Consider the following 24,274-nt stretch of genomic DNA (forward strand, 5'->3'; position numbering starts at 1 on the left):
CGTTACCTTGGACAAGCCCTGCAAACACCCAGTGTAAAGAGCCTTTTTCAATAGATCGGAAACGACTGAGCCGCTTTTCCCCGAACGCGGAAGCGGAGGTGCAAAGAGCCCATTGATAACATTCATTGTTTTTTTGTTTGTTTTTTAGATGGTCCTGGATGATGCTCTAACTACTAAACTGGAAAGTTCTGCCTGTTTTCTATTTGTTACCTGCGTATTGAGTCAATGGGGATTCGGTCCCATCTTAGGTTAAAAAGTCCCTCTAAGCTCTGTGTGAGTGGGTAAATCGTGACTATTTTTAACATAGGACCTTTTTCTGATTCCATGTATGAAAAGTGACTAGTTATTGGTTGGTGAAAGCTACAGAAATGGCTGTATGATAAACAAAAAAAACCCATCAATAACTTCAGCAACACGGTTTAAAAATGTTCAGTATTCAGTATTGCAATATTTGCACAAACCCCTTTTCATTAAAAACTGTAGGTGAAAAACCTTTTACTTTAAAAAAAAGACACAAAGACCAGCAAGATGTTTATTTTTAATTCATGAGGGTTAATGACAACAATTAATCAGGAAATAATATAAAAAGGCATTCTAGATATATTTCACAGTTCTCACACCCACACACATTAAAAACCAAATACTTTTTTTTTTTAACATTTGTTCCTCGGAGATTGATAAATCATTCATTGGCGATATACAGTACAGATCATCAGCAGCTTGAAACTGGAGTTCGGTGGAGCTGCTTTTAGACATGCACATTCAAAGAGAGAGAAAATAAAAATAAAAACAACACCAGACACCCAGCTTACTGTTAACATCTTATTCATGCACTTACTTGCAGACAAGCGTCTCTGCGTGACTCAAAGTTCCTTCACACACATATTGCAGAGAATACATTTAGGTTAGCCAGTTAAGATATTTACTGCATATGAATTATGCAGAGACGTTTCCTTAGAAAAGGGTAATAATCGCATCTACAGTATTGCTTTCAAGCCTAATGAAAAATGCATACACTGGCGAAGAGTGCAAAACAAAGCATTCCGTTTTCTGGATGTTTAGCAGACCACTCACCACTAGGTGGCAGCACTTCATCTGAGATGCAGAGCAGCTCTCTCAGGAGAGCCACGCGCAGATAAAACTCCACGTTTAACGCATCAACACAGGAGAAGGTCATAGTGAACACTTAGTCAAGCAGAACAGTGGAAACATTAAAAAGGATAATGTTTTTTACTATTATTTATTGAGTTTATCTAGAGTCTGCTATGACATTTTGAGTCTATATTCGGTTTAGTTATGTTCCTTTTTCCCCCAGGGACATGTTTAGAAAAGAGTCATTTGACAGAGGCTGTCAGCCTGTGATCCCATACAGGGTTTAGATTCAAGCCAATAAAAACATGCTTAATCTTACTGATATGTCTTTTATAACTACTGGTGTTACTCTTGAATGTTTCTCGTGGCTTTTTTGTTTTTAAATTCTCTAGAAATATGCTTATGGTATCTACAGAGCCTTCCAAAAGCACTTATTTTTTTTATGCCAACTGCACACCAAATGTGTTTTACCTGGATTTTATGTGACCGACGAACACAAAGGAGCACGTCACATGAGTTTGCAAGTCAAAATCTGAAAATTGTTACTTGTAATCTGTCTTTACCGTCATTGTGAAGTGGCGTGTGGTTTGTAGAAACAAACATCTGAGGCCTTCACAGAAACAGCTGTATTTATACTGAGATTCGATTACACACACATGACTTCTGAAGGCAATAAGTTGCACCATTTCTGGTGTCAGAGTAAAGAGTGTTGAATACATATTCCTCCTAGCACACATTTATGTAATTATTTTGACTGTAAAATAGGTTGAACACAATGTGTTAATTCCACTGTACATTTATGACTACTTTGTGTCGGTTTATCACATGGACCCCATCCAAATACACTGAATTTTGTAATCGCAAAAAATGCCAATGCTTTTGCAAGGCTCTGTGAATTGTGTGGGTTTTTTTTACAGTAATTACTGTTACATAAGACTTTTAAGTCTTTGCCATACTCAAGCATCAAACCACACAAAGTGGTAATTGCAGACAGAGACACACAAGATAATTCTTAAAAAAAATAAAAAATTGCAAAAGGCTTTTATGTTGATGGCCATGACTCACAGTCGTCACAGACTTTAGCATATAGGTAATAGAAATTATGTCAAGAGGAATAATTTTATTTATCCTCCCCATATTTACCAAAAAAACACACATATATGTCCAATTACACACACACACACACACAAAAAAAAAAAACACAGTAGGAAAGCATCCATGCAAAGCCATGACCTGCTTACTTACAGTTTAGTGGTTCAACGTGTGGCTCAGGGACACTTTGACATGCTAGGAGAAGACAACCGCAGACCCTCGCTGATAACCAGCAACTTCTGTCATTCTATTCGCACATGCAGCACAGTGATTCATCAGACATACATTATGGTTGTTGATTGAATAAACGGGCTGAAAGAAGATCTTTCCATGCATTTTTTTTTTTTTTTATGTGATCCTTGAGAACCAAAGTGAAAAAATAAATAATGGTGAAACCCTGCTACTGGGGAAGGATACATTCTTAAAGGTCCATTGCTGCAGAATGTGATGAAAATGCTGCCAAGTGAACATTAGCCAAAGTGTTTCCTTCAAGCGACTTAAAAGCCTTTATTAAAGAAATTAAATTTGGCCTGGTGTGACTTTTAATTCACACAAACGGGTGTGATGCGGCGGCCACAGTGTTTCACAAGGACAGTTTTTGCTGTCGCACCACGTCAATGCTTACGTTCACATTAAGAGTGATGGTGGCAGAAAGACAAGTTTGGAGATATATCACGCAAAAGAAAAGCAACCATTATTAACAGTGTTAATTTAATTGCTGCTTTGCCAACTCGCACCCTCAATTCTCACACACACACACACACACACACACACACACGTTACCTACATTAGTAATTTTCTTCAGCCATTTCATACCCATAACCATACCATTTCATACATCCGTATAAATAATACCAAGACTAAATCATCTTACCTTTTTTTGTAGTCAAGTGTTTTTGTGTATTACTGTAGACAAATGGTCATAAAATGCCCAAATCTTATGTATAATTTAAATAGTTTGTAAAATAGTTTCCAAAATCTTATTACTTCCAAGCATTTTGGTTCTGATTCCCATTTAGGCCGGTTGACTTAAAGATCAATGAAAGCAGAATAACAATGAGCGACCTTCTGTATGTTGTTGTTTAGCCAAGTCATATAGCCACATTTTCTTACATAGCTATGATTAGAGTATGGAAAGACACGTTAAATTATGCCTTCTCAAAGCCAGTATGAAACTGGTGAATACAGATCTGAAAAAAACAAAACAAAAAGTTCTGTAGTAGCCAACTCCGAATTGTACCCCGCCAAAAAAAGTCTACAAGTCTGTAAATGGATGCATTTTTTGTTAAAAAGAAATAAAGTGGATATTCGATTTTTACAATTCTTGCATCCATAAGCTGGAATACAGAGTTGACTGGGAAAAGCTACCACTAGCAGAAAACTTGAGCCTCATAATCGCTCCTTTTTCATTTAAGTCAACCGGTCAAAGCGGGAATCTGGACCAGTGTTAATACTCCTAGTCTAAAATCTTCAGAAAATAATATACAATTAAATAAATCATAAGTGAGCTTCATCAATTTCTAACTACCAAGACAATAAATTGGTCCTGTACCAAATGGAAGCGGTTCCGGGTCAAATGGTACTGGTTGTGTGAGAAAGAAGGGTACGAATTGGTGAAATTGCACGCAGCTCTGAAGACAGGTGTAACACAAACACAGAGTTTTAGGTCATTCTCCCCTAATTCTAAACTTGAAACCAGATATTTCCATCAACTGTATAAGCAAGACAGTTTTATCGTATTCTCTGATATTATGTCAGACTTGCCTTTTCCTGTTTCCAGTTAGCCCCACCAAAATTATTTTTTATCAGCACCAGAATAATGAGAGAAATTTTTCATTTCTATAACTTCCTTTAAGTTTATAGTTCCAAGATTACATTTAGTGAGTCCAGATAATGAGAATGATCTCATGGCTTTGGGATCTTCTAACTCAAATTGAAGAATATCTGTGAACCTGTGGATATTCTTTAAAATGAAGCCTAGGCGCAAATTCAAACTGGAAGACTCTTTTAGCCCCACCTGCATCATCCAACCAGAGCTCCCGGCTCATCACCGTTGATTGATCGACGCCGGTCCAAGACTCGTCACGTCCAATCACCGTCCAAGCAACCAGCTGATAAGGACCACCATCCATGGCGTCCTGCGCTTTCCAGCAGAGCTCAGCCCACCTCCACCCCTTCACCCCCACTCGCTCGGCTATCCGGCCGCATCCTTCATCGCCTCCACCAGCAGTGCCGGGTCCCGGGGGATGACGTTCCTATCAGCATATGGAAAGCTCATCTGAGCCCATCGCAAAGTTTGCGATAATCGATGTCCTCAGCCGGGGCCCGAGCGCCACAGATTTAATTCATGCTCTTAATAAACTTTTCTCCGTCTGAGTCTCTCCAGATTGAAATAACTGATCAATCATTTTTCTGGTCTGATTAGTCTGATTTAATATCACACAGTGAGAGAAAAATGGTTATGTCTTCTTATAAAGTGCATGTTAATATCTAGTTTTATTTGTGCCTATTATGAGCTTTAGCACCTTATGAGAATAAGCATGGGCCTTCACCATGCATCCTGACAACTTACCTCCATACCAAGGTATTTAAGACTCAGGTGACTGTTAGGTTTTCTTTAAAGACGCATGTTTTGTAAAGGGTTTGTCATGTATAATCAATGACTTGGCTGTTGGTGTGTGTGTGTGTGTGTGTGTGTGTGTGTGTTTGTGTGTGTGTGTGGGGGGGTGGTGAACGTGCACTGTTTTGACGGAGGAAAGTAGAGGCCGGCTCTTTGGTATGCTTAAAAAAAAAAGTTTGGGAATACCCACAGCAGCACTTCTATTGCTGTTTAATCAGAGGCTGATTCAATTACTAAAAGAAAAATTGCACATGCAACCCTAATATAGATTACTTATTACAACGTAACCACAACAAAATTCCTCATATCTTCATAGTTTTTTCTATACTGACAACTCGAAAGATCATCTTAAATATTACACATTCCTTTAAATTTAAAGAAAGTCCGGCATTTGGGTGTCTAGCTGATACTTCGTGGCTGTGCTGCTTTCATTTAACACTTCTATGAGGCAAGAAAACTGTTCTTACATAGATTGGTGCATACTTAAATAACACAAATACTGTTTTTTTTCCCAAGAAGTCTTTTTACAGAACAATAACACTAATCTCTGCAAAAGTGCTTTTTTTAAATCCTATATTCTGAGCTCCAAGAAGGAGTTTTAAAGTTTAATCCAGATCATTGAATATCCTAGCACGAGGGTCAGCCCCATGTAAATGGGTGGATGTAATGTGAAATGCAGTATTGACAGTAGCATTATGAGTCTCTGTTTAGCTAACAACAGTGAGTATTTGGGATTTGAAGCTTCAGTTAGACATTTGTTTTCTGGCTTCCTCAGCACTAACTAACTTATTCTTGATGGCTGTCTCTCAATCTCATGCACTAAAGGGTGAGGATTGCATATGGAAAAGTGCCAGTGGCAGGTCAAGGAGGTATGACAGAGTCCCCTGCAAATTGACTCAATCAACTTTAAGGTAGCCGTTTGAATTAAAGTCACTCCCCCTCCTTTGTTCTCGTTGTCTGTTGCCTTCCAAAGTTTCTCCAGCACCTTCTCCTCCTACTCCTCCTCCAGCATCATGCCGATGGTTTGACCAGCCATCCTCGGGCCCTTCATTGAAGCGCAGCCGCAGGGTTTTGCGGATAACAAAGCGCTCCACGGTGAAGGAGGCGCAGAACCACGGCACGGCGTACTCGGCCGTGATCAACCCCATGAAGTTGTAGCGGAACTCGGTGTAGTCCCAGGGACAGGCGTTGAACTGCCGAAGCAGCAGCCCCGTCCCAAACTCCCACAAGTAGGTCCACAGAGTGTAGATGATGCAGCGCAGCAGCACGGGGCAGCGGCCACGCAACTTCAAGTACATCCGCTCTACAATGAGGATGCAGGTGCCGTAGATGAAGAGGGCCCACACGCTGGTCACACCGGGGAATTTCCAGTTGCAGTTGACCACAAACTCCCAGGCAGCAGTGAACATCACTTCACAGAAGTAGCCATGGATGGCGTAGAGGTACCAGCGGGAGAGAGCCGTGAGAGGAACAGGGTCCCTTGACGTTTCTAAGGTTACCATGGTTCCTCTTGTGTGTTTCACACAGATTTCCTATTTGTATGTACAGGATTCAGATCTGAAAAGAGAACAAATAAAGACTTCAGAAATGATCATTTGGAAAACCTGCTAACCTTTATTCAACTCTGGTACCAAAAGAAAGAACATTTGCACTTGGTTGATTTTTTTCATTGCCATAACAATGTTTCATGGAACTGAATCTCATACTGCTGAACAGTCTGTTTATTGTCCCTCAAATTGTGCCACATTTGTAAAGAAATGCTTTTGGGGGTTGAGCAGCAGAGTTGAGTATGTGGGTTGCTCTCATGAAAGACTTGTCAAAAACTAAACAGAGCAATAGTGTGGGGTGACATTTCATCATTGTCAACATCGGACGAAATCTTGACAGAAAGAGGTATCAAGATGAGATCCTACAACCAGTGGCAATCCCATATTTGCCCTCTTTGGGACCCAAATCCAACCTCAATAATGTTAATGCCCAACAGAGAGAGCTTTTACAGACACTACCTTCAGAACTTAATGGAAGAGAAAATATTTCCTCCCTGCAGTCCTGACCTCAACCTCATTGAACACTGGCGTCAAAGTGACCAACGCAACTACATGCGACAATTGCTGGTTGAAGAGTAGTATGCCATCTCACACCTATGGGCGACCAAGCTGGTGATCAGAATGAGGAGAAGGTGGCAGGATGTTGTGGCTGCATATGACACACTGCTGAGGCCCCAGTTTATTCAATTAATGGGTTTTTTTTGTAATTGTTTCATCAAGGTTCATCGCCAACTGATGACACTCAACAAGAATAAGTAGCAGAATAAACTACTTGGTATTAGCAGAAATGATTTGAAAGGTTTTCCTTTGCCACAACCCATATACTCAACTCTGTTGCTCAACCCACAAATGCATTTTCCTTACAAATGTGGCACCATTTAAAAGGAAATTTAAAAAGCTTTACAATGGCATAAGATTTATTGAAAAGGGTATTGCTACAAAAGAAAAAAAATCGATAAAACAGAAGTTGCCAAGTTGTTTTCTCAGACTCCAAGATGGATTATTAATACAAGACATCTAGCAAATAATATGTGAACAGCAATGTGCCAACACAGAAATAGCAGTGGGGAGTCAATACAAAGTTTCCATCACGTACGGACAGGAGGAGTGCAGTAGAAGATGTAATAAAATCTCCAAAGCTCGCTGTTAGAGAACCACAGTCAAGAGTGGAGTCTCAGGTCACCGAGTTTCCATAGCAACCACAACATGCTGTTGCGATATAACCAAATGGTTCGGGGTGATGCCAGAAAAAAAAAAGCCTTAACAGATGGAAACACAAAAGGAAATTCTACTAGGAGTTGAATTGGAAGGGTGTTCTTTGGTCAGAGGAGACGAGGACTGAGCGATTCAGCAACAAAATATGTAAGACGCAGGGTGAGTCGAGGAAAAGCATCTCATGTTCAATGCAAAGGATAGTGGAAGATTGGAAATGCAGGGGGCCTGTTTTTCATTCATGTATCCTGAGAACTTTTATAAAGTGTATGGCTTCATGACCTCTTTGAAATAAAATGTAAAAACATCTACATTTAATCTGAATATAAGTATAGAATATGAGTCTTATTGGCTATTTCTGCAGCTTAATAATCAAAACACAGACCAAACTGAACCCAACACAGACATGGCCACCACAAGACAAATCAACATTCTTCCATGACTATCACAGTATCAGGATCTGCCTCCTACAGAAAACCTGTTTGGGTGAGATGTGGAAAATAAAGCGTTAAATGTGTCAGACACTGCATTCTGGTTTGTTTGCTTTGCTCCCTGCAAGATTGTTGTGTTAAGCCTCCTGTTTAGTTTGTATCAAAGTTGTTGGTCCGGATAGTCTAGTTTGTTGTCTTTGGATTTCACCCAAAGCTTCTCCATCTGAATGCCATTTCTTTAGTAATAAAACCTTTTAGTTTCAACGATCTGGCCCCAGGGAATCCAGAATTACGTCTTCAACTCTGTTTCATGACAGGGTAAAAATGTATAATTCATAAGACAGCAAGGTTCTGACAGTGACAGTTCAATTTCTGAGAATACTTGTGAAAGACACTGCAACTGCTTGTAGAGATTTTCCAAAAAATTACAATAATTATTCCTCATTATAAAACACTGACATGCAGTACATCCCGTCTTAAGCAATGATTGCAGCCTAACTGTCCAAACAGAGTCTGCAGCCTACAGAATTAAACAGGATTTGCTGCCATCTCCAGCAACAGCCATCTGGCCAAATCAAAAGTGAAATCTTCAGGATTAGAAATTTAATTGCGTGGGGTGCTAAGTCACTTTTAAATTAAGCCAAGGCAGTGAAACACTGCAGGCATCAGGAGATTTAATTAAAGACTAGAGGCTGATGAAGCACTTAAAGTGTACGACCTTCCCTCAGCTGATGCTATTTACACAGTGAGGGGGTTTCTTATGTAACGTATAGCTTTGTCATCGGACTGCCTACATCAACACTCTGCATCTCCAACTCGTGCTGCTTGACAAACATTTCGTGCTGACATATCAGGTATCAGAAATCCCACAAAGGGACGGGCCCGTTCGCAGCTCTGCTCCACACATCGCGTCTTAAATTAGAAGAACACTGAATGCAAACAGCACAATGACGAATTCAAAGACCATTTTACGCAACAAGGCCACGCAGTTTATATCCTTTACCATACAATGTCTCCAGAGGAAGCTGTCATAGCAACAACGATTATACAATAGATCACAAACGCTTGGTGAAATTACATCTTAGTACGAGGCTACAAGTACAAACACATGTTTGAAGAACAAAAGGTCTTTTTTTGTCTCTTTTTGTCTTCAAAGCCTGGCTGTGACCCAGAGAGAGTCCACAGGGATTAGCACATTTACTCCAAACAAGGAACAGTGGTTTCATGTGATTAACTGGGCCACAGCGATGGACCAACTGACCTCCATAAACCCCTTATTCCATCTTTTCTCTGGCTTCCTGGGAAACACACCTCCTCTATGAAAGTTAGACTGGGTCAAGGAGTACTTTTCAAGTGCTGAGAAGAAAGGTTCAGCCTGTTACAAAAAGAGAGGCATGCTGAATTGAATTCTCCTTCGCTTCTATAAGTTAGTCAAGTCAGATTGTTAAATTGTGTCAAAGCCTCAAGGAATTCATGCCATTATGATTCTGTTTCTCTGTATCATTCGGTTTTTTATGTCTCAGTCACTGAACTACTTCTGCGGACTGCCTGGTATTTCAGTCATTTAAATTCCACAATATTTGGCATATTCAGAATCTGTCAACTATCACCGACATTATTTATACCTCTTACACTTTTCAAATATCTCACTTTTTTATTAAAATAAATTCCAGCCTATAGGCACTGTGACTGTGCCCCATAGTCTCATGGAAGAGTCAAAAAGGCACAGGGGCGTACCGGGTCACTCTTTGTTTTTGGGCTTCTGAACATCTTCATGCTATCAAACCAGAAGCAGCTGTTTTAGTCAGTATTAAAAAACAAATTCATGCTCTTCATACTTTTTCAGAACGGGACAGTTAGGGAATTAAAACTACTTTTACAAAAGATTATTGTTTACAGTGTATACCATATTACTGTAAGTATATTAGCTAATGTTAAAATAGCAAGTGCTGGGGCGTGCTGTGGTGGCGCAGGGGGTTAGCACGCCTCACGTTTGGAGGCCTTAGTCCTCGACGCGGATGTCGCGGGTTCGACTCCCGGTCCCGACGACCTTTACCGCATGTCTTCCCCTCTCTCCTCACCCTCCTTCCTGTCTGCCTACTGTCGAAAAAATACCAGCCACTAGCTCTGCAAAAACTCTTCGGAGAAAAAAATGGAAAAAAATAAAATAAAATAAATAAATAAAAATAGCAAGTGCTGCTAGCCTGTTAACATTTGCTAACCTGCTGGAATTAACATTAACTACTAGACATAGTTAATGTTAGCATATCACCCAAAAACAAGTAACAGGTAATATACAGTAACTACCATTAATAGCAACTTACAGGTTAATGTTAGGATGTTAGCTCTTAGAATAACAGTATTCGTTACTGTGAAGGAAAAATTTAGTAGCAAAGTTTAAATAAATTTGAATGTACACTTTATGATGTTTCTATTAAAGGTTTGCACTCAGTTGCAGCTCAACAGGATATATGCTCTTCTGACCCTCCTCAAATAAGTGAAGAACAGGGTGTTCAGCGGTTAGAAATGTGAGACATGGCTAAGGTGATAAGCGTAGATTGTAGAATTTCAGTTTCTAGTATCTGTTTAGCCATCAGCAGAGAGGCCTTTTTGGAGAAAGGTATGCAACCCTGCTCCACTGGAACTGACAGATAAGTAACTTGTAGATTTTTACCTGACACTTGAGCCAGGGGGTGTGACTAAGTAATGTGTGATGTATCCTATGTAAATGAGGGGACGTTCAGCCCCAAGTCAGAACTCATTCGATTCTCACTGAGATGTGAGCGTTGTATGTTTTCTCCATTTGCAAATGTTAATTAAAGCTGTGTTTGTTCTCTTTTATAGCTGAAGTTTGGTCTCGAATTTTGTGCAACTTAACAGTTACTGTTAGCTAACATACTACCATATTTGCTAGTCTTTTCATTATATTCAACTGAAGTTAGAACCATGACGAATAGCCATGAAGAGTAGCTATTATGCTAATTTTACTATGCTGGCATTTTAGCTAATGCTGGCTAAAATGCTATTAGCAAACAACTGATACTTGCTACAGTCGGGTAGGAAAAACTGGAAACGTTTTTTCTTAAAAAAAAGAGAGAAAGCCTTTCCACTCATTTTAACTGTAGCCTACATCACAATTATTGACTTTTCACTTTGCCTAAGCTCTCCCACTTAGGTTACGATTTCCCTACTGTTTAACATCGTCAGCTGATTTATGCTCTTAGATTTTATTTTATGGTCCATCATGCCAGGCTGCTGACTCTTCAATCTAACACCACTTTTAACAGTTCAGCTTATGACTTCGGTTTCTTCAGCGGTTTTCAGTTTCTGCTTCTGCTATGCAATACGGCTCTATTAAAAGGGATTGTTCTCAATTTCTGCCTGTTTGTTCTCCATGACATTAATTTGTGCTCCAGTTCAACTTTTTCAGCAGAAGTTGAAATGAAAAATCAGATTACCAATTTAGCTTACAACATCCATGCAGCATTTGTGATGCAAAAGCATTTTTTTTAATCTAGTTCAGGTTTTCACCATAAAACTGAATTATTGTCAAATCTGCCATTATAAGTAGTCTATAGTTTAAATACACCAGCATATTCTAACTTCCAAAACACCTCATTGCTATAACCACTTTCTATGCAGATCAAAGCAGTGTGTTAGCCACATTGTTCTCTTGTCATCACTGACGACCGGTTTCTCACAGAAACGATCTCCGCTTTTTCTCCCAACACTTCCCCCTTTCTCTCTCCACCTAAAATGCACATTACATTCGTTACCCACACACATGAAAATCTGCTAATGAGAAGGATTATCTAAAACTGTAATGAGGCTGTCCAACGCTACACCTCCTGCCAAACACACCATACACGCGAACATCCAGACGAAGACGAGGCAGCGATGTGCCCCGAGAAAAGGAAATCATTTCTGTGTTCTTCCTGTGATCTTCATTTCTGAAAACAGTTGGTGGTATTTCTGATAATTTTATGGCGTTGAAAAATTAGAGAGTCGACACTTGGCATAAACTAAAATGGTCCAAACAATTTATTTTCTATGCTCACAGAGAGTCTTGTGGTGATGATTCTTTACTATCCGGTTAGGTTTATAAAAGGCACTTGTGTGTGCCAATGTGCGTGTTTGTGCCCAAGGTAAGGTGAGGCACACTTATTTTTTTTAGCACAACTCAAACAAAAGATCATTGAAATAGCCAAACCCAGCAGTGAACTCAGACTCCTCTGGCATCTCTTCAAATCATCGCCTCACAACAGATATACGTAACCACCAATCCCTCTTGGTGGCTCATTTAATCCTGTAAGTCACACCAGTCAGTCTGGTGAGATCATGGTCAATATGAGCTTCTTGAGCATGCAGTGGGTCCATGCAGTCAAAGGGGCCGGGTCTACAATGCAGCGCATTCACCTGAGTAATATGCATTAGATGCGTCACACACGCATTCAATTTAGCTGAGATTTGTGTGTCAGTTTGTTGTAATTGTTGCACACCCATTTCAACATGGAAAAATATTAGCACGGTTGCATCCAATGTAACTGAATCTCCACTGCAAAGTGAATTTATTGGCAAAAGCAACAAACATGCAACAAATCTAAAAAAAAACACAACTATTTAAATAGCTGAGCAAAGCTGAAATTACAAGTTGTTCCTTTAAGTTAAACACGAAAGAGAACTTTTAATGACGACAGCAGTCTCTAAATGATTTAACTCCTCCAAGTATTTTTCATGTGCGCTGCAGCAGCCATTTTGCTGTTGACCTGCTAGAACTGTGATGTATGGCCACCCAATAGGTTCTGGCAGAGTTCTCCAGGAGACTTGTCATGAGCAAACCCTCCAGTTCACTAATAATCTTGGTTCTGGATTCTGTGATCATGTTTTTCAAATCAGACCAGCGTTTAAGTCAGGCGATTATGTTTGCCAGTCTAGTATTTTCCAAGGACTCCTTCTGACATCAAGCCTTGGTGAATCATGCTTGAGATCAGTGTCCAGTTTAAATGGCCAATCGTTTCGTCACACTTTGAGAAAAGCCAGCATAGTGTGTCTGTGTCTGATATTAAAATGGCTGTCATAATCTGCAAAATATTATGGCACCGTACTGCTCCATAAAAACTGAATAGGCCTGTGAAATGATGTCAAACCATAATACTGTTGGCATCAGGCTGGCTGGATGTTTGATTAGCTTAATTTACTTCTGCATGTTGTGGCAGAATTATGTAAAAAAAAGTTTGGATCGGTGCTATTGTTACTGGTGGAAATAAAGAAGATGGAAGTGTTCAGTTCAGGGGGCAGAGGGGCTCACATCGTAAATGGTCAAATGTAAACACGGCTAAGCGCAAGCTACATAGCGCACCCTTCCCTTGAGGCGAGGGATCATACATTGATCAAACAGCAGCATGAACTAATGAGAGCAGCACAGATCAGTGACACACATAGACACATTATTAAAGCACAGCTTTTAAAGCTGCTGGCTTTCTGGCTGTGACATTTTGAATGTAATCTGTGCGGCTGGATGAACCACAGCAAATCTACAACACTCTGCAATTTCCACTCCGTAAAAGTAGAGACTGCTGTGCAAAAACAAAGTACAAACCAGTCTTGACATTTATTTTCTCATTAAACCACCAACTACTTTCTGTCTCTGCACATCGAAACATGTCAGGTATCTCTGGAGAGACAAAGTAATTGAGTGTCTAGTAATAAAATAAATTTAAGGACTCTATCATATAGAGACACAATGAGTTTTACTGAATAAAATTCAAACCATATGTCTATTAAATCTACTGTATTTGAATTGCTTAACTTTATGAGTTTAGTCAAAACATTGCTTTTTGATAAAAATAGAATAAAGTGTCATTAACTGCAAAGCCCCTAATTAATTAGATACACTTTTATTGTGTCCCACGGCTAATTCAGATGCATCATTAAAAGATCAAATCTAATACAAGATGTTAACGGAACATTTCTTAAAAAATTTTCACTGGAGTTAACACAAAGCCACGTTGGAAAACACGTTTCATGAAATCCTTTGAAACTTGCCAGTTTGTTGCACTTTTTTGTAGCAACTACATGACGTTGTGTCACAAATTTCAAACCCCCTTCTGCTGACGTAGCAAAACTGAAAGTTGCTTCTATTTAGAGAAAATGCAAATGACATACCGGTTCCCGACATTTTTGATTACTCCCACTTTACAGCAGTCAGGAAGTGATTGAAATATTGATAGTAACATATTTAAAAGCACCCAGCTAGACTCAAACTGGGATTTCTTTGATAATTGCATCAAGATGACGTAACCAGATATCCCCATCACCTTATTTATGCTTCTTTATTGACCTGTTGCCTCATAATCACACAATTAACTTGCCAGATAGTATTTTGCTCTGTTTTTGATGTAGTTGTATCATACCCTCCCTCCCCATCACAGAGGCACTAAGTTATCGATCAGCATGGCTCCAATTGCAGTGGCCCCATTTTGGCATCACCCTTTATTGAAACCTGCCACAATATATCTCAGTTTGAGGTCAGAATCACCAGCGGAATCAGAAAAGCAGCACGAAACAAACTGAACTGAAAAAGTGTAAATCAACCGCGCAGCGCAGGTCTTGTTTAAGGAACTGATTGTGTGCTTTTAAGAGAAACAACATGATTATTTGTGAAGGGAACGGATGACAGGTTTCTGAGACATTCGGCGAGCAAGAAAACACACGGACTGATATACGGAGTAAGCGAAAGGTAGAGAATAAAGACGTCTTTATAGCGCTGACAGCTATGAGCTCCGACAGCGAACACACTGAGGAATCCAAAACACAGCGCACAGTCGGGTTATCTTCCATGCCGGTGTGTTTCCGAGTATGTGTGACACGGATCCCAGGTGTACTCTGACTTTTGGAAGGTCACTTTGGGAGGCATCAGAGAGGAACCAGCAGCATCCGATATGCAGGTGAACGACGGCGAACCGGGGTGACCTTAGCGACAACTCATCTCCAATGACAGAAACTGCATCAGCAAGAACTGCGCTCCTGCATTTAAAGGGATAGTTTGGGATTTTTCAAGTGGGGCTCTGTTAAAAAGCTTCTAAGAATTTAGTATAGAAGCTCTGCGCCTTCATTTAGCAAAATTAACATAAATTCTGGTTGGTCCAGGAGAAGTCAAATTATCTGCCTTCCACAATCTTTCAGAAATCCAAACCCAAAAACGACACAGGACGTTTTGAATTTGGGATTTTAAACTATTAGTATGTTTCCACTGAGTGGTTATTTATATAAACACGATTATTTACACTGGAAATTGAGATAGCAGACAGTGTGCTGACATTGAGTCTTCTGTGTGTAACACTTACAGATCATGCAACACGCAAAGCGTTTTCTGGTCAGAGTCAATGTCTGATATAAAACTAAAGTGGTGTTAAAAGCAAAACTACTGTAGAGGTTTATGCCTACTAATTTTTTTAGGGCAATCCCTTTATCTATTAGGTGATAAGTCAAAAACACTTCACAGGTTCTGTATTCAGAACGTGTTTCACACAGCATGACCTCTGGTGGCACACCGCTTCCTTTCATTTCCTGCGTTTGTCGCAGGTTAAGATATTATCTAAATAAAACATCTAAACAGGATTCAAAAATCCTGAATTATTTGTACAACATCATAAAATTACAGTTTAAATGCTATTTTAGTTGCTGAATGTTCTCACCAGAAACAAGTAATAGAAAAATTTAAAAAATAAAAATAAGTGGTTATTTAAGTTTTAAATTTCATTATCTCAAATAGGAGAAAATCAGACATCCGAGCATACAATAATAATCCACAATAATCCATGCATACAATAAGTTATAATTAGAAATCATCATAATATATATATATATATATAGTATATATATATATATATATATATATATATATATATATATATATATTAAGTAATTGAAAATTCTAACAAATTATGTAAAGCCAATAGAAACAAGCCAATAGGAACTAGATCAAAATTTAGAATAAATACAAATAAAGCAAAACATTTTCAGAGGAAAGCTTTGCAAAAACGAGTTTGATCTATTTTAAGAGGCAAAAGCCAAGCGCCTTAAGGTCTGAAATATGCACACAAGACAGGCTTCAAAGTTCAAATTCTGCTTTTAAATTCCTGCGTCTTTTAGATTCCTCACATACCTTAATCACATGTTCTCTATATCCACGATGAGCAATAGGCCGAGTCAGGGGGGGAGAGAGTAATGAATCCAGAGACAGGTTTGAGAGAAAAGAAGAAGATGGACGGGGGATGGAGGAAAGGTGGAATGGGAGAACCCCAGGAGGCGGCACAAAATAAAGGGACTCTGATCGATTGCAAAGACAGGTCGATTAGCTCCGAAACAGCAAGCTGGCCTTCACCCCCTCAGCCCCCAGGGCAGAACTACGCCTCTCCTCTCATTCAGACTCGTGCAAAAAGACCTAAAACTCCTGCTGCTAAGATACGGCGCTTCTGGTGTCCCATTCCCGGTAGCAATAACACACGATAGCAATAACAAAACTAAATGCAATCAAAAACAACCATTAATCATCATAAATGATGATTAAATACATAAATGATGTATGTAAGAAGGTGGCTGTTTTTTTTTTTTTTTTTGCCAGTTTGTTGATTCTTGCTTTGTGTGTGAATTGTGAGACAGTTATTTTTTGTTTTTGGGCATGTGCACCGACTGATGGCACCCTTTGAATTTCGTTGTCCTTGTGACAATGACAATAAAGATTTATCTTATCTTATCTTATTTAAGAGGGAGTGAGTTCAATGCTCCATCATCCGAGCTTTAACTTTACAATCTTGGATGCAAAGAAGCAATTCAAAAGAAAAGAAAGTTAATATTAACGTCGTTCGCTCACACAATGTATTATTGTATTGTAATGTATTATTACAAGCCATTTCTTTCTTGATAATGAAACATTTTTCCTGTTATTGTAAGGAAACTACATAAAAATATCTAGATTTATCACATACATTTTTATAGCATCCAGATGATATCTAAATTTCTTTCTTTATTAGAACACGTTTTATATACAAATTGCCTTTGATAAAGATTAGAACTGTGTAAACACTCCGATTAAAGCAGTTTAATGTATTATTGCATTTATGATCTAAGGATGGTGAGGAGTAACATCATAGAGATGGAGGACATGAGAAAATGAAAGAGGAAGTAGCGAATAAGGAAAGAGAAGTAAGGTGTGACACTAGGAAATAAGAAAGCAGTGAAAGAAGGGAAAAAAAGGACAGAACATTTAAACAATGCAACAGGGAATAAAGTCTTGCAATATGAATATTTTCCACTGGTTTATCTTCTCTCTCCTTTTAAAATACAGGAATCCCACACTCTGCAAACAACACACTAAACGTCCCTTTAAAAGCAGTCTTCCAGTTAAGCGTGTAGAACATTTCGTCCCCCGCGCCTCTCCTTCTGGTTTACAGTTTCAGAAAGTGGCTCAGTTTAACAACTACATTAGACCTCAGGTTATATACGCGACACTTGCTATTCTCCGTCGGTCTGCTACGGCGTGCCGTGGCGTGTCTGGTGAGGCCGTGTGATCATGTGAGTCCGAGCCGCACTGCGGAAGACGGCCGCGGCTACGCAGGCTATGTTCATTCCTCACATCGCCCCATGAAAGCATTCAGACCCCTGAACTTTTTCCACAGTTCTTAAGAATTTCATTTCGACACAAAGCAGTGCAAAGTTGTAAAAGCGTAAAAAAACAACACAAGAGTTTTATGGGGGGTTTTTTTATTGCTTTTTTGTTGTTGTTTTTTTTCAAATGAAAATGGGAAAATAATGGCATGTATTTGTATTCAGCTCCTCAGTTGAAGTTTGATCAGACATTTTTCTATTGTTTTTTTTTTTTTTTGGAAACAAATAAAATGTAATTTTTCAAGTCTTGACAGAGATTTCCAAGTAGACTTAGGTCTAGGTTTTCACTAGGCCATTGAAAGACATGATTATGCTTTGATCCAAAAGTCAGTCTGCAGAAAAGTGACCGTTTATCCTAAACTCAAGTCTTTTGCAGCCTTTTATTGTTTTTTTTTTTTGTTTTTTTAAGGATTGTCATATCTACTCTTCCATTAACTCTAACTAGCTTCATTGTTGCTGCTAAAGAAAGATGTCCCCACAGATTTAGGCTGCTGCTCTCAAGCCTCACCTCGGGGGTGGTGCGAGGTCTTAGATTTCCAGACCAAAAAAGTCCAACTTTTGCCCCGTTCTGACCAGAGCACCTCTTTCTCGTGGTTTCTCGTGGTGCCAAAGGGCATATTTATAGAAATGCAGGCATACTCCACCTGAGCTGAGGATTTTTGCAGCTTCCCAAGAGTTACCCAGCATTCTCTTGGCAGTTTCTCTGACTCCTCGCCAAGGCTGCCATTTCTTGGTAAGGTTTGATTACGTCTAATCCTCCCAAACATTACCGGTGCGATGCTTTTTCAGACAGATGCACAGCTTCATTCGCAACACAAAGCCTCGGTTTGCATGTTTGAGCTCTATAATTAGCAAGGTCTCTCAATAATGCTCTCAGGTAAGGCTGGAAAGGCGCCAAGAAGCGTCGACACTAAAAGCTCCGGCGCAGCACGGCTGACGCAGGCCCGTGCAACACTATCAAAGGCATCATCTCCATAACCGCAAGGTGAAAGCTTTAGCGAGTGATGCAGAGCGGCGGAGGAGGAAGGATTTATGTAAACAGGGAGGTGGGTTTCGGATCCAAAAGTCTTTTATTGATTGGCAAGAAATAGAACCATGAAGTCATGCGTGGAAGCAAGGAGGCTTCTTGTGTTAAACGTGACGAGTCAAAAAAATAAGCTTTCCCAAACACGTCAGTTATATAACAGAAGGCTGAACTTTCTAACTCTTTAATTAAAGTGATTCATAAAGCTGTCTAGGCAACATGTCAGTATCCAAGAGAGATCGGACAGGCTGAACCTCTGACTGGAAGCAATGGCTTTGTTTTGGGCTCCAACAACAACGCAATAAATCAAGAAAAACAGATTGGTACGTAACTCAAAAAGTATTAGCAAAATATTTGATTCATCAAGGTTCATATAGCAATTTATGTCACCTGGGGACATATGATTATAAAGATTTGGGATAAGTATGACAAGACAAAAATATTTTTTTTAAAACTGTCCACATCGCTATCTTTTATTGCATCAGCATAATCTCACACTGGAAATTTCAGGAAAAAAATCCCATCTGTAATTAAAGTTGCATTTATTCAGTGGATGGATAGGATCTCATATAAAAAAATATTTTCCCTAGTTACGTTAGAAAGTAATTATTGGGTGCATAATTACATTCAATAAACCCATAAAATCAGTTAAATGAGGCATTTTTTCTCATTTTTATGCTGATCAGAGTTTCTAAGAACTTTTAAAATATAATTCACAACTTCTTTCCCCCCTACAGTATTAATATGGAGCAACACAGCGGCTACATTTCTGAGCCACTCTACAAAATGAGAAAGAGAAGCCCTTAAAGTAAGGCAGGAAGCAACTTACCAAGACTTGCCCTTTTTTCCCCAGAATGCACAAGCAATAATTAAAAAGTTTAAAATATCTAGAATGACAAGCAAGGAACGTGGGAATATCTTATAGAGATTATTTAAGAATGACATCAGATTTTCTATAGAAAGTGCCTGTCAAACATTAGTATCTTTATTCAAAAGGTCATGTTACATTTGCAGCTCCAAAGACAAAAATGGCTCTTTAGACTGTAAAGCTTGCAGACCCCTGCCTCCGAACAAGAACAGCCCTAAGGGGGAGAATCTGTTGACAGGCAACTAATAGTTGCACACTCTGCAAATCATGTAACTGCTACAAACTAACAAAACACCTGAGACTTGGTGGGGATTTCACCTTTCAGCATGACAGCAACCTTTAACATAGAACCAGAGTGACAGTGGAGCTGGTTAGATAAAAGCAGATTCAATGGTCCAGTCAAAGTCCAAACCTAAATCCAGTGGAGAATCTTTGGGAAGACCTGGAAATTAATATGTTTCATGCAATTTGACTGATGTTCAGCTATTTTCCAAATTAGAATAAGCAAACATTTAAAGTTCTGGATGGGCAAAGTAGGTAAAAATACCACCACCCCCTAAAAGGTTTGCATAAAAATGTTGTTGCTGAAATACTGTCTAAAGACGGGTCTGCGTTTATGCATTACTTTGTTGGTGTGTCATAACGCCACACTAAATACATGGATTTTCTCACTGCAAAGTGACCAAATGTGAAAAAGTTTGAGAGGTACAAACACTTTGCAGGTCCATTACCGTCCTGAAGTTCCAGATCCTGAGAAGTTGAAGCTCTGACATTTGTGGGTCAAGCTACGCAATAAATCTTAGAGCTCCTAAGGCAAAATCTGGAGTTTTATAGACATTGTCACCATGGAAGTGGTGAAATGGAGATGGATGCACCTAATGGATGGGGATTCAACTGGCTATCAGACGTAGAAGCTTTGTAATCAATCGTTGGTCATCCATAATTGATGTTGGTTTTATGGCAAGAGATCTGTGGAAAACAATAGAGGTACAGAAATGTCCTGTCTGAGTCAACCCAATGAACTACTGAGGCTACTGAGGCTTTTGTTCAAATCAATAAACTGGAATAACGTGTTGAGTATTTTATTTATAGAGAAAGGGACAACTAGCGTTTAGAAGGTGAGACGAAGGCCAAACTCTCCGAGTGACTTCAGAAGTACCCGTTTGCTTTCATGCCACAAACTCCCAGATTTTTTGAACAAGCATATTTGCTAATCCCGACCTGTGATATGACGCAGACATAGTTTATTCGTAGCATTCCATCAATTCCAAACACCAAGCTCAGTGTGTAGAAACAGGGCCAGTTCTGACATGAGGTGACCTCCTTTTAAGCCAGGGGTGGGGGGGATAAAATAGATTTTCTTTTTTTTATGGATTTGCAAACAATGAGAGTCATTGAGAACCAGGGATTCTTTGGATATATTCCCATCCGAAAGGATTTCCATTGTAACAGTGATTCCCACACACTGTAAAGTGACGGGATCACTAGCAGGTGAGATAACCCTGACATGATGTGACACAGGGAATGCCGTTGACCCGGGATCGGATGTTACTGTACTGAGCTGATGTGTGGCGGTTAGCGTGAGGTGTGCTCCAATGGAGAGCAGTAAAAGAAAGTCACACAGCTGCAAATGTTAAATGGCCTGTACTTCTATAGCGCTTTATCTAGTCCAGAGGACTCTAAAGTGCATCACACTACATTCACCTATTCACCCACATATTCTCAAATATTAAAAGCTGTGACGGAATGTAGCACAGGAAAGGCGGATCATAAATAAAGATGTAATTTTAAAAACAGGTCATTATTTACTTCAGGTATTTATTTACTTCTGAATGAGGTCACTAGTTTTTTTTAGTTTATAATCTGTTTGGTGGTTTTGCTAAGAGATATATAAAGCAAATTTGTTGTTATGGCAGTATAACTGTATGCAATACAAAGAGCTGCCTGTATTGCAAAAAGTTTTACCTAAATATTTAGGTACTTACGGCCCAATTCCTGTAATATCATTGTTATAATTGATATTTAATGCATTAACTAAAAAAACCAAAGGTTTTTAGAAGACAAAGACACGAGGAAGTCACTAAGAAACCAATAAAAATGCGTTGTTGGGATTGCTATCAAACTGAAGCAAAATATATATATATATATATTATGATTTTAAAATTGCTTATTTATCACCAGTGATATCATCCTCCACTCACAACATTCACTAATATTATTGCGCATGTCAGGTTTTACGTGCTAATACTAAGAGCAGAGCTCATTTTTCGTTCATCATTGTAGCATTTTTGATAGCTTGGAAAACGCACGCAGCTTTGCCTGAATGAAATTTTCCGCATCAATTCTACTGCGCCACTGTACTTGGCTGCTTTGTGAACTTGCAGTTTGAATAATGTTCAACATCTGCTGTGAAGTTTTGGTTATCAGCTGCTTGTTTTAATTCTGGGGTAGTTTTAATGCCGAAACAGCCAAAATGTACAATAATTAAGGTCGGAGATTTTAGAATTTCAACTAGAGATGTACAAATGCAGGGTTTATGTAAGGAGTGGAAATAGTCCTTTACTGTAACGCCAAATTGAAGTATGTAGACAGCCCAAAAAAATAAAATAAAATTCTTACAGTAGGCTACTTACAATAATGCCGCCCTCAATGAGCCACATTGCCAATTTTATTAACCACCACTATGTCAATATTATATACCTTTTGGCCCCGTAAGGTGACTTACAGTAAGACCTATGAGTTGTGAAACATCAACACGTGAATACAGAGAGGTAACAGACCCGCTGCATCACTACGGGAATATTAATCTTGTGTCCACACACACAGCTCAGGACTGTTACTCCCTTTTAGCAGTGTTATAATACGGGGTCATTTTGGGATTCCTCGCTGTGGAGGCTGTTGCGTGGGTTATAAATAGGCGATGGACTGCAGTGGAAGCGACAGCGGGGATTATCTCACCCCAAATGATAATGAACTGCAGGGTTTATGTGGCATAAATCGATTAGGGCTTTTTTTTTTTTAAGCTTCTGCAAAAGGCTTCCACAGATGGAGCTACACTGCGGACCTGGAGTCCAGGCGTCCATCCGCTCTGCAAATGAACGGCTTTTCTTCACGTTGGATCCGGATCTGTCCCGGGAAACTGGAAGGTGCAGGGGCCCCGTCGGAGGGGCCGGGGGAGGGGGCAAGAGGTTGGTGTTGGTGGGGAGGAGGGGGGGGTGACTCCGCTGCAGCATCAAGCACACTGATGATGAGCAGTGCGGCACACTACAATTAAACATACATGTAGCTGTGCAGCTCATGCACCGATTTCATATCTGGGATACTTTGCAACTCTTTCGCATAAAAAAAAAAAAAAAAAAAAAAAAGGTGACTTGCGATCCACAAAGACGGTTTTGGTCAGAGCGGTTCCCAAATAAACTTACGATCATCCGGATTTTAACAGGTGCAGCGGCGCGACTGCGCAGACAACACGCGCAATATTGTTGTTGAATATGAAAAGAGAGAGGAGGGTGGTGGAGGTGAGGAAACTGTTTTAGACATTCAATTGAATAAACGGTTAAAAAAAAAACTAAAAAAAAAACAATAGCGCAGCATTATTAAGTTGGGAGAAATCTGGTGAAATTTCATTGTGAAAGGAAAATAAAAGCCCAGAAGATTCCCAAACAGGAACACATGTTGTTGCCCTGAATGTCACTCCGCTTGAGTACAAACATGTTGACTGCGTGTCCCTCTCTCTCTGTCTTTCTACGATCAGCACAGCGAAATATATTTGAATTTTTACCTTCAGAAGGGTCTCTGCGGTGTCTGCCCAGGCGCACACCCCGGCGGATTCGACACATCCCTCGGTGAGGTCGGTCGGGAAGAGTCGGTGTCGGTCCGCGCCTCTGCTAGCCCGTCGCCCGGCTTCTCCTGCGCGGTGTCTCCGCTCCGTCCTGTGGAAATCCACACACATTTTTTTCTTTTTTTACTTCACTGCAGCAGCGGCGGCGGCACCAGCGGCACATGCTCAGATGGACTCACGCAGCTCCTGCATCTTTGCGCTTAACCGTTTCTTCACCGCAGCTCTGCGCCGCTTCGCAGCCAGGCTGCATTTTGGTGCACGAAGGACACGGAGAGCAATTTGCTTCTTTTTTTCCCCCATAGCGCCACTTTGTTTTTTTGTTGTTGTTGTTGTTTTGTTTTGTTTGTTGTAGCACTGATTACAAGTGCATTTTAATAGATTTTTTTTTTTTTAAGTTTGGTATCTCTGTAGTTGTTTTGATATTGATATATTTTTGCTTTTTGCGTCCAGTTCCCCTAAGTTTTTAATAATAGATGTCATTTTTTTTAAAAAAAGAAAAGTTTTTTAAATGTAGAAATGCTATGGTCTACACGGCATCATGAAGGTTAACAGCTTCCATAACAAAAGTAACTTAACTTAATTAAATTTGTTCAGAAGCTGGTTCTTAATAGGAGACTATTAATGGAAAATTGAGTGGTATAAAAAAAGTGTGAACAAAAAACCCCACAAGCAATGGATGACTGCAGACTTCAATAGATTGTCAAGCAAAGCACAATAAAGATATTGGAGGAGATTCACGAGGCTGGACTGCAGCTGGAGTCTGGAGGTAGAGTGGAGAGGCTCACAATCCAAGTCGCTTGAGTTCTAGTGGGAAGTTTCCACAGTTAATGACAATCTGGTGAGTCAGGCCACCTGAGGATGCTGGCCCACTGTGTTTC

The 24,274-nt window shown here is 39.7% G+C and overlaps 1 protein-coding gene across 1 annotated transcript; it reads right to left on the reverse strand.

Annotated features, from left to right (window-relative positions):
* Positions 1–525: 525 nt before the first annotated feature.
* Positions 526–23,487, reverse strand: tmem229b (transmembrane protein 229B). The gene is made up of 2 exons (XM_028000173.1): positions 23,337–23,487; positions 526–6,361 (listed from the first exon to the last, which is right to left on the reverse strand). Exon 2 carries the CDS (start codon positions 6,304–6,306, stop codon positions 5,701–5,703), a length of 606 nt encoding a protein of 201 aa, XP_027855974.1. The 5' UTR covers positions 6,307–6,361; positions 23,337–23,487; the 3' UTR covers positions 526–5,700.
* Between the last annotated feature and the right edge of the window lie 787 nt (positions 23,488–24,274).

The sequence above is a fragment of the Xiphophorus couchianus genome, chromosome 19, assembly GCF_001444195.1.
Source record: "Xiphophorus couchianus chromosome 19, X_couchianus-1.0, whole genome shotgun sequence".
Taxonomy (NCBI): Eukaryota; Metazoa; Chordata; class Actinopteri; order Cyprinodontiformes; family Poeciliidae; genus Xiphophorus; species Xiphophorus couchianus.